The 14,598-nt window shown below is 45.4% G+C and overlaps 2 protein-coding genes across 2 annotated transcripts; both read left to right on the top strand.

Moving 5' to 3' along the window:
- The first annotated feature begins 1,382 nt into the window (after positions 1-1,382).
- LOC148702482 (MLO-like protein 4) lies at positions 1,383-2,278 on the top strand. Its single transcript, XM_088705209.2, has 4 exons — positions 1,383-1,496; positions 1,699-1,940; positions 2,027-2,132; positions 2,213-2,278. The coding sequence occupies exons 1-4, from the start codon at positions 1,383-1,385 to the stop codon at positions 2,276-2,278; spliced, it is 528 nt and encodes a 175-aa protein (XP_088561335.2).
- A 1,973-nt stretch (positions 2,279-4,251) lies between these two features.
- Positions 4,252-5,807, top strand: LOC103695892 (protein MIZU-KUSSEI 1-like). The gene has a single exon (XM_008777336.4). It carries the CDS (start codon positions 4,431-4,433, stop codon positions 5,304-5,306), a length of 876 nt encoding a protein of 291 aa, XP_008775558.4. The 5' UTR covers positions 4,252-4,430; the 3' UTR covers positions 5,307-5,807.
- Positions 5,808-14,598: the final 8,791 nt, after the last annotated feature.

Consider the following 14,598-nt stretch of genomic DNA (forward strand, 5'->3'; position numbering starts at 1 on the left):
TATTAGACCCATTAATCGTGGAAATAATAACAGCTGAGTCGCCCTCAACCCAAATTTGTGAAGCTTGAACCTAGTGATATAGTTTGAATGGCAAGCTCTTAGCCACCAAGCTACAATATATATTATTGTATGAGAAATATTTATTTAACTTATCCATATACATTCAAGTCATTAAATAATTATTTATATACATTATGATATTTCATATTTTAATTATTATTTTATACAAAAATCCTATTCTATTCTATAAAACTAAAAAATAAGCTTATTTTATTTTATTCTTTATGAGATTTTCAAAGTTTTGCTGTTTAAATTATTTAAAAATTAATTTCTATGTATATCGATATTCATATATAACTTTTCTTACAAGCTTTCCAAGAGCAGATAATTCATGGTTACTTTTATTTCTACCGTAAAAAAACAGTAATAATGATATTTGATGCAAAAAATATTAATTTTTTTATTATATTTTTATCTTTAATATTTTTATCTTTGATATTTTAATACAAGTTCGGTCAAACCATGATTCATATGTAGTAATGCTAAGAAAGTATAATAACTTGCTATAAATTTCTTTATCGCAGATTCGGGTTGTACCTTTTGCACGAAAGAGTGCGTCCGCCTTTTCTTCATGATGTCACTCGTTGGATCACACAATAGCCGCATTAAGATCTGTGCAGATGATGGAAGAAAATATTGGAGTGCTTTGAGATTTGTACAATCCGTGGTCCAACGGTTGATGTCGTAAAATAAGAACAATCATTCTTTTGCATGAAAAATACAACCTAGACCCCTTCGTCACCACGTGAAATTAGACGAGCACCACAATAAATACTATTGCATATCTGATGGCCTGGGGTGACCAAACCCAAGGCCCTTCTCTAGGCTAATTCATAACCTAATAGTAATAACGTTTGTACCAAGAAGCATTTTCCATCACGTAGGCTATAGTCCCACTAACATCAGACCAAGCAAAATGGACCAATACAAAAACCTGGACTAAGTACACTGCAGAAAAAACAAGATTTTCCGCCATTTTTTTCCGATGCTAGGGAGAAACATCGAAAAATTTTGGTTCAGCGCCAAACTTTGCCGACGCTTCTAAAAAGCGTCGGGAAAGCTTCAGAATCGACGATGCTTAAAAAGCGTCGTCGGAGGCCAAATCCATTCTAATATCAGCCCCCTCTAATTGATGCTCTAGCTTTTATAAACGTCTCCTCTCCTCTCCTCCTCCCTCCGACGCCGACATCAATCCACCGCCTCCCCCTGCTCTCTCACCTCCATCCCGAGCTCCGATCCGGCGGTGCTCTTGGATCCTATGACTCCACTGCATTGAGGATGCTGAAGAAAAAGAACCACCGACGTGGTCGGTGTTCACCGTCATGGGCGAAGGACGGTCTCTAGCGGAGACCCCGACGTGGTCGGTGGCCACCGTCACCACCGCCATGATCGTCGTCTGCTTCTTGGTCGAGTGCTGCATCTACCGCTTCGCCAAAGTATCTCCTCTCTCTCCCCACCTCCCTCTCAATATCCTCCAACTCGTGCTCTATTTCTTGATTTCTTGTCATCCCCCGAATGCCGTGGTTGAAGAAGACAAAGAGGAAGGCGATGCTCGCCGCTCTCGAGAAGATTCGTGAAGGTTTTTATTTTTTCTTGGAGTTCTTGAATTCCTTCTTAGTTTTGTTTACTGATGCCTAGGTGTTTGTCCTTGTCTTTGGAAAAAACAAATTCAAAGAGTTGATGTTGCTGGGGCTGATATCGTCGATGCTGAGCCAAACGGCTATGTGGATCTTCGACATCTGCATTCCCTCGTCTTTTTTCAACAGCCGATTCCATACCTGCACGGATAGTGACTTCCAAAAACTGGACGAGGGTTCTGATTCAGTTCCTTCGATTCGGACGAAGGTTGCGAGAAGGCTTCTTGAGGCCTCCTCATCACTGTGCTGAGGTGAGAAGGGAATAGTAATGTAGGTCGTTGTTGTGCCGGATTTCTTTGTATCTTGGTGTTGATGGTCTGTGGCATCAGGATCATGAGCCATTTGTGTCCTTCAAAGGGCTTGAGCAGCTCCACTGCTTCGTTTTTATTCTTGGGATTGTACAGCTTCGCCACGGTTGTTTTGTCTATCATCAAGGTATAGATTATTTATTCACCTACAAATAAGACATATATGTTCCATATCATATTGTTCTTGTTGGTTCTTTTTCTTGGCAGATCTACATCCGGCGGAAATGGGAAAACCAAGCGCACCCACCACCTACCGAGGATTTGCAAGGTTAGACTCTCTAATGTAAGGAGGAATACGGATGCTGAAAAAAATATTATTTAAAAAATATTGAAGGCTAAGCGTAGGCTTTGAGTCTTTTAGCTATGCTTAAAATCGATCTTTTACAACACTTTCCAAAAGCGTCGGAAAAATTTTTTGCTACTTATAAGTGTCGGTAAAGATCATAAAAATACTGAAAAAAATGTATTTTTCTGTAGTGTACCTTGGGATGTGTGGCTCATTACTAGTCTGAATTAGATCCACAGATAAAAAAAGGTAGAAAAAAACACAAGCCAATTCCACAACAGTTTGCCCAGCTTGTAGACTTAAAAGACTTGGAAAATTAAATACATCAGCTGAAGATGCTAAAGTGCCCAACCCAATCTCATCGTTAAACATGATCAGACCAATCCAATCCCCATTATTTGGTGGTCATCAGAAGTCAAAATGACTTGATTACTACTAGATAATATGCACTCTGTAGGGCAAGATACGCACTTGTGAATTGCTTTGTTTGATGGATATCCATCTCCTAATTACTGCATAGCACTCTGCAGCGTAGCCCGTGCACCATAGAGGATCGGTGCTCATTAAGCCCGAGCTTGGGCCAAATTTTCACCATGGGATGTCCCATCTCTGGGATGAAGCCGATCCCTCCGGCCGGCTCTTTAGGCATCCTTGAAAATTATACACGCTGATCTAACACCGTGCACAACTCATTGCACCTGCCTGCACATGCTAGATTTAGCAATAGTCTATTGTTTTTTTTCTTACAAAAAAAACAAAATGGTCCCAAAGAAAAGGATGCAACCCAATTCTGGAACGGAAGGGGGGCGGTCCACAGCCCCGGTTACTTGAATGGACTGGTCAACTGTGCATGCATGCATGCACCATATATCCGAGAGAAGGTATTATATAGAAAATTAGCTTTCACTTATTAAATAACAGATTCTTCTTGAAGTTTATTACATACATCTTATGGTTGCGCTCCTAAGAGGTCAACTATTTCGACTAAATGTCCTATTTAATATTACAATGACACGTATTGACACTAAATAGTTTACCTACCCAGCACTACAAGACACACCAGTCCCTTAAAAAAAACAAAAAAAAAAAAGAGAGTAGGGGGAGGGGCAGAACCCCACCCACATAGCAGCCCCTACTGGGCCCCCCTTCCACCAGAGAATTTTCGATGTGGGTCGCAAGTTTTTGCGTACCCTCCCCAATTCGTGGAAAACCCTACTGGGCCATCCACGTGTGAGTACGTCACCCCAGCGCCACCTCAGTACTAGTGAAAGGAAAGCATATCCACACAGAGCCATATTTCTGCGTGCCCTCTTCAACCTGTGGAAAACCCCACTGGGCCATCCACGTGTGAGTACGTCGCCCCAGCGCCATCTCAGTACTGATGAAAGAAAAACATATCCACACAAAGCCATCCGGACGTGGGGGATGCATGCGCGTTTCGAACCTGAGCAACATGGGTGGAGTCCAAGCCTCCTTACCACCAGGCTACCACCTTGGTGGCAGCACCAGTCCCTTCCATCAAACCCGTCTTGCATTTGAAACCATCAAAGATTATTATTAAAAAAAAAAAAAAAACTGCTACTAACCGAAGAACAAATACTAAAGGCTCACGTCATCCCCTGCGCCATCCCACCTAGGCTTCGGGAAGCTCTGGTTGGCTCGCTACGCCTCCCCTCCACGCACCCTCTTCCTCTTTCCCCTCGACAGCATCATATCATGGACTTGTGTTACCTAAACTACAACAAACAATTGGACAAACCTTTTAAAATTAGTTATCTCCTGGCTCTTCCTCGCTCTCTCTCTCTCTCTCTCTCTCTCTCTCTCTCTCTCTCTCTCTCTCTATCTATATATATATATATAAATCATACTGAAAAGTATTACTAGCAGATGGACGGTGCCAGCTCAGAAGAGATCAATGAGAAAATTCCACGTAAACTTTGTTTTTTTTTTCCTAATGTGTGTGACATCTCTGTGTTAACAGTAGCAAGCACTCGCCCTTAAATTGTAGGTTTAATGGAGAATGCGGTCTTGTGAAGCCCATTTGCTCCGCTCCGTTTCGTTGGCTGCTGGTAATCTTCAAAGCATTACCGCCACCACCAACAGTCCTTATTGCTATCTCCACCAACCGAGCAAAAACCGATGACGACGGGGAGCACAGATGCAGCACACATCATGGACCTCTCCTTCTCCTCTTCCGACGAACGCGATGAGGCTTTATCCCCTCTCGGCCTGCCGCTCCTTCACCGGAGGAGGACCAAAAAGTTCACCATAACGATGTTCGCCGCATCGATCTTCCGCTCCATCTTCCCCACCTTCCTGACGCCAACGTGCCACTGGCCGGCCTTGCCGGCCATTGCACCCCTCAAGCCTACGCCTTCAGCTCGCAGGAAGGTCATCGGAACGTTCTTCGGCCTTAAGAGGGGGCGGGTGAGCTTTACGGTGCAGACGGATCCCCGGTCCGAGCCCGCCTTGCTTCTGGAGCTGGGCATCCCAATGAATCAGCTAGTCAAGGAGATGGCGACCGGTATGCCGAGGATACTACTCGAATGCGACCGGATTGCTACAACCAACACAGCCGACGCGAGCAAGAAGAAAAGCAAGAGTAGTTCTCCGCGGCGCTCGCTGTGGGAGGAGCCGGTGTGGAGCATGTACTGCAATGGGCAGCAGCGCGGGTACGCCGTGTCTCGCCGGTGCAACGGGGCCGACCTCCATGTGCTGAAAGCAGTGCAGGCGGTGTCGGTAGGCGCCGGGATGCTTCCACCTCCACCAGTTGCTCCTCCCCTTCCACCACCTCATCCTCTGAAGATGGGGAAGTGTGAGAATGAAGGGTTATCGTGTGGAGGTGGTGGTGGGGCTCATTGTGAGCTGATGTACATGCGAGCCAAGTTTCAGAGGGTCGTGGGGAGCGTGGACTCGGAAGCGCTCTACATGATAAGCCCGGACGGCGGTGAGCGTGGAGGCAGCGGTTTCAAATATGACGCTCCTGAGCTCAGCATCTTTTTATTAAGGATGTAGAATATAGTGTAAGGTTAAATTATTTCCGACCCCCTCAGTTCGTTCTAATTGCTTGCTTACTGAAGCGTGGACTGAATTCTATGTACATTCATCATAGGGATATCATCCGTAGGTAAGTTTTTAGTTTTCTAAGTAATAGTAATGTAAACGTTAGTTTTTTTTTTTTTTTGATACAAAAGTAAACGTTAGTTGAACTTTACGTCCATCATGTCATGTATAAAAGCCATGAGACATGGACGGCACAACTTTGGTGGTTGCAGTATTAAAGATCTTTGATTAATCCTACCGTCCAGGGCTTCGTGTTCTTAAATTGAGCACATGTATTGCACATGCGAAATGTAACTCTGCCTCACTTCGTACCAAGAAAAAAAAGACAACAAAAGCAATGGCCGGTCATATATAAATGATGACCATAGCTTATGAAATGTTGTTTTATGACTGCTGTTGAAAGTGTGTGTAAGCTTTCCAAGATTGCAAATTCAGGAGTCGCGATTCTTTTTTGGTTATAGGAAATAATAATAAATAAATGAGTTCACTGTTCACTAATGATAATGTCATTTTTAGATTGTTACTTATACATAGATGGTGGAGCCATATTAGTCTCATCAATGGCTCATAAAATTCATCTACAAAGTTCTTTCCAACAGACTAGCAAAGAGGATAGACACCGGCCCTTGTCTCCAATTCCCAATCCGCTTTCATAAAAGGATGCCAGATTCTTGAAGATTATGTAACTGCTACAGAAATCATATCATACTGCAAGAAAATCAAGGCCAAAGTCATTCTTTGCAAATTGGTTCAAGTACGTGGTTGAAAATGTCAAGTGGAATTTCTGCTCACTCTTCTGGAGAAGAGAGGTTTTTGGCTTGAGCTCTATGGTGTTCTTGGATTAGAAACATTCTTTATACTAGCAAATCTGCCTTCGTTGTCGATCAAGAGCCAAGCAGATGGTTTATCAACAAACAAGGACTCAAACAAGGTGATCTGTATCGCCATTGCTGTTCATAGTAGTCGCTGATGTATTGAACCGCAAGAACTAGCTGCCAATATGAAGTTGATAGCTGTACATATATATTAACTCTGTTTTCATTTAAGAAAAAATGACAGTTAAAAAGGAGTCAGAAAACAAAATGGAAGCAAAAGCGAAGCCCACAAAAAGGAGATCAGATAGAGTACCCAACAGATGACCCACTTTGAGACAGAAATGAGATTGCAGGAATCCTCCAGACAGCAACAACAATGCATTTAAAGGCATCGTAATAATCTTCTCCTCTGTGTGAAAGCTGTAACTGAAATCAGACATCAATTAAGATTATGTTTATCTTCTTCATTTTTGTCCAGACGGGGGTGAACGTCCGGAGATGCTTGTTATGGCAAAGGATTTGACCAAGAGAAAATTTAGACCAATCTGAGCCATGGAAGCAGTTGATGCAAATTTGTTTGGGACTATCCTTTAATTTGTTTGACCAAGACTCTTTCCAGTATTAGATCTAGTAGATGTTGTCGCATTGATGTGTGTCTTGAGTTCCTCAATTCTCCGAAAGGTTTTGGATTCTTTAATCTTGTATAAGTACTCAAGATCTATCCAACGAATAACCGATGTAGGACTAAATACATGTCCGCATGGGTCTTCACATACTCCCCATGTTTAAACCCCATCATTTTCGTTAAGTTAAGGATTCAAATCCATTCAAATCTAATTACAAGCACCACGCTCGGCCCATGGTCAACCCTAATAAATTCTTGCTGCAGTGTCCCCTAGTTCATATAGATTATGGACCAGATCCGCTTTGATATCATTTGTAATAATCCAGGATCTCACTCAAAAAGGCTAGTCGGAAGGTATTATTTGGGTTTCTTGATCTTGTATAAGTACCCAAGATTTATCTAGAGAAAAACCAATGTAGAACTAAACACACGCTTGCACGAGCCCTCGTACATATTCTACCCCATGCTCTTAAGAAAAGTCATGCTCTTCCATACATTAGGGTATGAAGGAACCTTTGACTATGCTGAATCAGCATATGAAGACTTAGAAGACTGTGGAACGAAGGATGTATGTAAACATTCTGGATCAGAAGTTTTCAGGAAAGTATATTGCTTAATATGGCTCTGCCCGCTTTGTGAATTAAAGAGAAAACTCTGGTGATCATAAATTCCCTTTTGAAGCTTCAATTGTGAAATATTGTCGTTGTCTATTATAGCAGCAGATGACAAGCTTATGCCTGATAATACAGCTGATCATCATATTCATCTATACCAAATGAGACATCATTGAAAGAAGAACGAGCCATTGTTATGTTTCTTCTCATTGGCATTCAGCGTCACACCACTGGTGGAAGGCAAGGACTGGGGCCTTTGTCACCACAAGAGGATTGGGAGGGATGCTTCTTGCCATGGATGAACTAGATTATTTCCCATCTAGATATACAATTTCTTTATGTAGAGAAAGATGAGACTCAGCAGCTCCTAATGCATTACAACTTACTGGGCAAGATGAATACCCTAACATGGAAGTCCCACAGCTAAGGTCATCCTTACTCTGGGAAGTGCATTTAGTGTGGACGATTTTGTAGCCTAGCCAATCTTTTTCATCCACCACCACAGGTGCATTCAGGCTGAGGCGGACCACCAAGGCTTCACCTTGATTGGCATGCACTACTTCTTCCTTGCTTGAGCCTTCTTCATCCTACTTGACGGGCTAATCTTCTTACTCCTTTTATGCATACGATTCTTCCTCTATCAAAGTGTTGACCTTTCTATTTGGGCAAGTGACTGCAATATATCTGTTGCTGGAAATTGGACCCGGAGACAACCACTGGCTGAGAAGGGGGAGCTCCGGGTGGTGGTACGCCGGCGGGCTACGTCCTCCGGGGGATCTGCAAGAAGCCGGTGGCCGGGATTTCCGGCGCCGGCCCTCCGATGGTTAAGTCAAAGGGGGCTCTATTTTTGAGAAGGAAATGGACTGTATGTAGAAGTCCGAAACCTCCTTTTTAGAGGAAGAAGTTTTTCTTTTATAGGAGGATACAGGGTTACCTGTGATGTGACCGGACGAATTAAATGAGTTACCGTCATGTTGAGTGTGGTCATTTGAATTAATGCGTTGCCGTGGAGGATGGGATTGGAGCCAATGAGTTGTTGTGGGTGACCAGACGTAGTTGAGTGAGTCGATGAGTTGCCGTGGATGGCCTGAGATTTTGAGTAAGCCGGAGATCCGTGGAGACCATGCGCATTAATTGTTGACAGTCGTAGCAGGGCATGGTCCCTAGTTGATGTGTCATGGCGTGGCTGGGAAGCAAAGCATGGTACGGTGAGACTGCTGCAGGGCATGGCCGCAGCATGTGGACGACGAGCTCGGCCTGCATGAGCTCGGCCTTTTGGGCTCGGCCTGCATGAGCTCGGTCTTCTGAGCTCGGCCTTCGGAGCTCGGCCTGCATGAGCTCGGTCTTCTGAGCTCGGCCTTCGGAGCTCGGCCTGCATGAGCTCGGTCTTCTAGGCGTGAGCTCGGCCTGCATGAGATCAGGTTTACTGTCGGATTTGGGTACTTTAATTATACTTGTGGGGTGGTCCATTTTTTCCCTCAACACTACCTTCCGACTTTCGAATTCGAGCTGCTTTTTGGCTCGGGCGAAAGAAGTAGTCCAGTCGTCGATCGTCCTGTAATATAGCCAAATGTCTATGGAGATGTATGTGCTAAGTAGGGTGTACCTCTCGTGCAGTCGGAGCTAACGGCCTTAAGCCGAGCTGTCCAAGCGGAGCTAAGCGACTTTGCTCTGAGATCGACTTCAGCAGCCTTTTTTGGCTTGTGGTCGACTCAGCAGGGTGCCCCTACTCAGATCGGGGCGTGTTGTCGTAGGAGGCGTCGAAGGGCGTCGAATGGCGTTGAATGACATGGAATGGCATTGAAATGGCATCGAATGTCGTCGAAATGGCGTCGAATGTCGTCGAATGGCGTCGAATGTAGTCGAATAGCGTCGAAGGATGTCGAATGCCGTCGAAGGGCGTCGAATGGCATCGAATGTCGTCGAATGGTGTCGAATGTAATCGAAGGGCGTCGAATGGCGTCGAATGTCGTTGAAGGGCGTCGAATGTCGTTGAAGGATGTCGAATATCGTCGAAGGGCGTCGAATGACGTTGAATATCATCGAAGGGCGTTGAATGTCATCGAATGGCGTCGAATGTCGTCGAAGGGTGTCGAAATGGCGTCTCGAGCTTGGTTAGGGCATCATTGGAAATACATACAGGAGACGGACTTCGTCTGTTGGCGATCGTGCGCCCTTATTCGGAGCGGGGCGACGTTGGAGATAAAGATACCCGTAGGTCATTTTTTGGATTCTCCGACCTGAAAACAGATAAAATATTGAAATTATTGGAAGCCAAAGTGGCGTCCTGTACCTTTTGGAGATATTTTGATGGCTCTCGAGCTTCGAAGTCCCTCAGGACTTGGCTCAGCACCGGCCTTTTGAGGTTGGCCTTTGGAGCTCGTTCTTCTGAGCTCGGTCTGCATGAGCTTAGCCTGCATGAGCTTGGCCTTCTGAGCTCGGCTGCATGAGCTCGGTCTGCATGAGCTCGGCTCGGCCTGCATGAGCTCGATCTTCTGAGCTCGGCTACATGAGCTCGGCTCGGCCTGCATGAGCTCAGACTTCTGAGCTCGGCTGCATGAGCTCGGCTCGGCCTGCATGAGCTCGGTTTTCTGGACCATGAGAGGATTTAACTTCATAGTACTTTCTTGGGATGGAATCTCCTGTGAATCTAGCTAGAGGAGTGCTGATCATTTGGAAGGCATTACAAAATAAGGCATCAGTCGAGCTTTCATTATGTACTAAAATTCCTTTTAAAGCCTTGCAATGATGAAGGACATAGCTACAATGTCGTCATAAAGAAGGCTCAACACCCTTTTGGTCTTCATCAGAAAAGGAAATGACTTTCGCAGTGCACGGATGCTTTGAGGAAGCTCCTTCTTCCGAGCTCGATGCTTCAGGCACCTCTACTCGCCCGTCCTCTGATGATATTGTTGATGCCCGCGAGAGGTCAGTTGTCGTCCCGCTCCTCACGCGGCACTAGATTTTGTTCCTCAGGCTTTCTCCTGTAGGCATGATCACGGATAAAACAACTCAACCGACCTTGGCGGACAAGTGCTTCGATCTCATCACAGAGCTCGTAGCAATCCTCCGTATCATGGCCGCGATCTCGGTGGAAGTGGCAGTACTTTTTTGAGTGCTTCCGCGACTCTGTCGATCGCATGCTCAATAGAGGTCGGAGGTAGCCCTGACCCTCAATCTCCATGAGGATCTCTGCTCGGGTGGATGTGAGGGGAGTGTATGTCTGAAACTTTTGGAGGGAGACCTCGAGTGAGCTAGGCTCTTAGGCCAAGGAGGCTCTTTTTCATACCAGGAGGATCTGCTGCTTGGTTGGGAGCGCTCCTCGTGGCATGTCTTCTGCATCTTGGCAGGTCGTTCGGCTGCCTCCCTCCGAGAGGCCATGGCTTCCTCAGCCTTGGCGTACTTGCGACTTGGGCCAACATTTGAACAAAGTCGGCGGGAAAGCTCTTCTCGATGGACAAGAGAAATTTGTAGAACCGAGATCCATTCTTCAATGCCGATATGGCGATTTACTGGTCGAGATCACGAACCTCCCATGTGGCCGAGATAAAGCGACTGATGTAGTCTTTTAAGGATTCTTCCTCCTTCTGCTTGATGGCTAAGAGGAAGTCTGAGGTCCGGCGCTGACGCCGGCTAGCGGCAAAATGGGTGGCGAGCTGCCGCCCAGCTGTTCAAAGGAGAGAATCGAGCTGAGCTTTAGTCTGGAGAACCAAAGACGAGCTGCCTTGCGGAGAGTCGCTGGGAATGCTTTGCAGAGTAGAGCGTCTGTGGCTCCTTGGAGTGTCATAAGGGCCTTTTAGCTCTCCAAATGGTTCAGAGGATCGGATGAGCCATCATATGGCTCAATCTGTGGCATCTTGAACCTCTGGAGGATTGACTCATCCATGATCCATTGAGGGAATGGAGACTCTGTTGTAAAGTCAAGGTCGGCGTCTCGCTTTGGGTCTCGGTCTCGAAGCATCTGTATCTACCGCTCCAAGTCCTCAACTTTTCTGCCGAGCTTGGGTGGGTCTCCTGTTGCAGCTTGGCATGGGGCAGACCCCGCCTCAGATGGGTGCTCCCGTACTTAAGGTGTCAAGCTTCGGCGCGAGCTCTCAGGATAATGGATGCGTGACAAGCCCTCCCGACTTGGGGGTCGAGCTCAATGGGAGCTTCGGTAGTGGCGACGCTCTATAGAGAAATGACGTCGCAAGCGGCATCCTGAGGACTCATGCTCGTGAGGAGGGAGTAGAGGTTGGTCTTCTACTTGTTGTAGGCCTTGAACGGCCGCAATGAGTGCTTGGACTTGTTGAACAAACTGGTTGAACTGCTCTAATTGAACTTGGGGGACTGGATCCGCCGGAGGTCTTCGTGATGGGTTCTAGACTGAGTGTCCAGGACTTGGTACGCGATGCCGGAAGGCGTTAGAGGCTCCCTTACTCCTTAGCTTCATGGCCATGGCTCGGGCCCTTTCTCTAGCACCAACTATTGCTGGAAATTGGACCCGGGGGCGACCACTGGCTGAGAAGGAGGAGCTCCGGCAAGTGTGGTGGGTGGCGATATGTCGGCGGGCTGCGTCCTCCGGGGTACTGCAAGAAGCCGGTGGTCAGGGTTTTCGGGCCGGCCCTCCGATGGTTAAGTCAAAGGGGGCTCTACTTTTGAGAAGAAGATGGACTGTATGTAGAAGTCCGAAGCCCTCTTTTTAGAGAAAGAAGTTTTTCTTTTATAGGAGGGATACAGGGTTACCTGTGATGTGACCGGACGAATTAAATGAGTTACCATCATGATTGAGTGTGGTCATCTGAATTAATGCGTTGCCGTGGAGGACGGGATTGGAGCCAATGAGTTGTTGTGGGTGACCGGACGTAGTTGAGTGAGTCGTTGAGTTGTCGTGGATGGCCTGAGATTTTGAGTAAGCCGGAGATCCGTGGAGACCATGCGCATTAATTGTTGACAGTCATAGCAGGGTATGGTCCCTAGTTGATGTGTCGTGGCGTGGCCGGCAAGCAAAGCATGGTACAGTGAGACTGCTGCAGGGCGTGGCCGTAGCATGTGGACGACGAGCTCGGTCTTCTGAGCTCGGCCTGCATGAGCTCGGTCTGCATGAGCTTGGCTCGGCTTGCATGAGCTCGGTCTTCTGAGCTCGGCCTGCATGAGCTCGGTCTTCTGAGCTCGGCCTGCATGAGCTCGGCTCGGCCTGCGTGAGCTTGGCCTGCATGAGCTTGGTCTGCATGAGCTCGGCCTGCATGAGGTCAGGCTTGCTGTCAGATTTGGGTACTTTAATTGTACTTGTGGGGTGGTCCATTTTTTCCCCCAACAATACCCAAACCCTTGGCACTGGAAATACTTGCGATGGTTGGAGGCGACAATGTTGGAATGGCTGGGAATTGCTGAGGATGCCTTTGTCCTTCTTCTGAGGTGGTTGGGACATATTTAGCTTTGGAGGGTGCCAACGTCTTCAATATGGAACTTTCCTGATCGGATACTCTAACTTTATACATTGGAAAGCATGAATTATGTGTTTTTGGTTGCTGCTTCTCATCTTTTGTTGCAAATCGTATCATGTTGCTCATCATCCAATATGGTTGGAGTTGCATAGCTTGCTCAATTTCAGACTTTAGTCCTCTAAGATCTCATGCTATAGTTTACTCTTCGGGCTTCTTGATATCGTATACATCTAAGGAGTTGCTCAAATTCCATTATGTGCTCTTCTACCGTCATGTCATGTGGTCGAAGATTGAGTTTACGACGTATCTTGTCCCATGTTCTGATCTTGCTACATCTTTCATGCTGACATCATCATTTTAAACTTTCTCACCAAATTGATGCATATTTCTTAAACTTGATGGCAACTAAGTTCACACATCGATCGTCAAGAACTTCATTAAGCTCAAAGACTCATTCAACAATATGGAGCCAATCGACAAACTTATCATATTGTAGGCATTCTTCAAAGTTAGAGATGTCAATTTTGATACCGAAGTCACGATGGTTATGATGTGGTCTTCGTTTGCATTGGCGACGGGTCTCTTCTTCACTCAATCAAGATATTTTTTAGTTGTAGAGCGATTTGAAATCTTCACTTCTTCATTGGAATACTTGCTTTCGTTATCAGAGGTTCTCTATCAAAGTCATGATTGTAACTTTGACAATGTCAGAATTCATGTTGCCCTTCATGTTGTCGAAGTTGTTGAAGCCAGCAATACAATTCATCCAATTCAATGTCATGTAAATCTCCTACATGTTCAACACGCTCTTCGATGTTGCAATGGTGAGGCAATATCTTGAAACTGTACTTTAATACCAATTGATGCTGGAGAGGTAATAAAGTTGGACTGAAAACTCAAAGGAGGAAGGGTATGTCGGTGCAACGGATTGTGACGAGGTAGAAACTCCACTACGGCACGCATAATATAGAGGCAGACAGTAGTTAGAAGAGGCACAGGGGTGTGGATCAATCTCTTTTAAGGCTAAAACACCATTTTGGCTAGCCACACTAAGTTCAACACCTCCCCAGCATCATAATTGCATTGTCTAATTGAGAAAGAAAGCTTCAAACTTGGTACGAGTGGAAGTATATTTAAGCTTGAACTGATGACATTCCAGATTTCCATGGAAAACGGGCAGCTGATAAATAAATAGTCTATCAATTCCCTAGCTGCATTGCCAAAAACACATCCTCCAAGATCGCTGCCCATTCTCTTGCTAAGGTTGTTTCTAGTTCTGAGCATATTTTTAAGACAAAGTGAAGAAGCATTTGAGTTTTAGCGGCACATAAAACCTCCAAAAAGATTTGAAAAAGGCATAATTGAAACCTCTTTTTCTAATAAATTGATAAAGAGATTTAGCCCTTGACATCATTTTGTGTCATTCTCAACACTCAAAGAAGACGAAGAGAAGATGCCCTTGTCTTATAGAAGTACAACCCAACTTGTTAACTTAGTCAAATAAAAAAAAAAGGCTTGATTTGTTTTTTTCCGATTGATTACTTTAGTTGTTTTGGACTCTAAAAAAGAAGAGCCCTATTCTTAGGGTGGAAGCTATCTTTGATTATTGCTAGAAGTCTATATACTTGGACTCTTTTTCTATTGAACGGGAAGGAAGGGGGCTTGCAAAAAAATAAAAGCAATTATCCTCTTTGGATAGAAAAATAATAATAATATTCTTTCTTCCAAGCCTTCTTGTTCTTACTCCCTTACCTGCACCTTTCA

This window comes from Phoenix dactylifera, chromosome 9 (assembly GCF_051530095.1).
Source record: "Phoenix dactylifera cultivar Ajwa chromosome 9, Ajwa_hap1_PhDact_Kaust_v1.1, whole genome shotgun sequence".
Taxonomy (NCBI): Eukaryota; Viridiplantae; Streptophyta; class Magnoliopsida; order Arecales; family Arecaceae; genus Phoenix; species Phoenix dactylifera.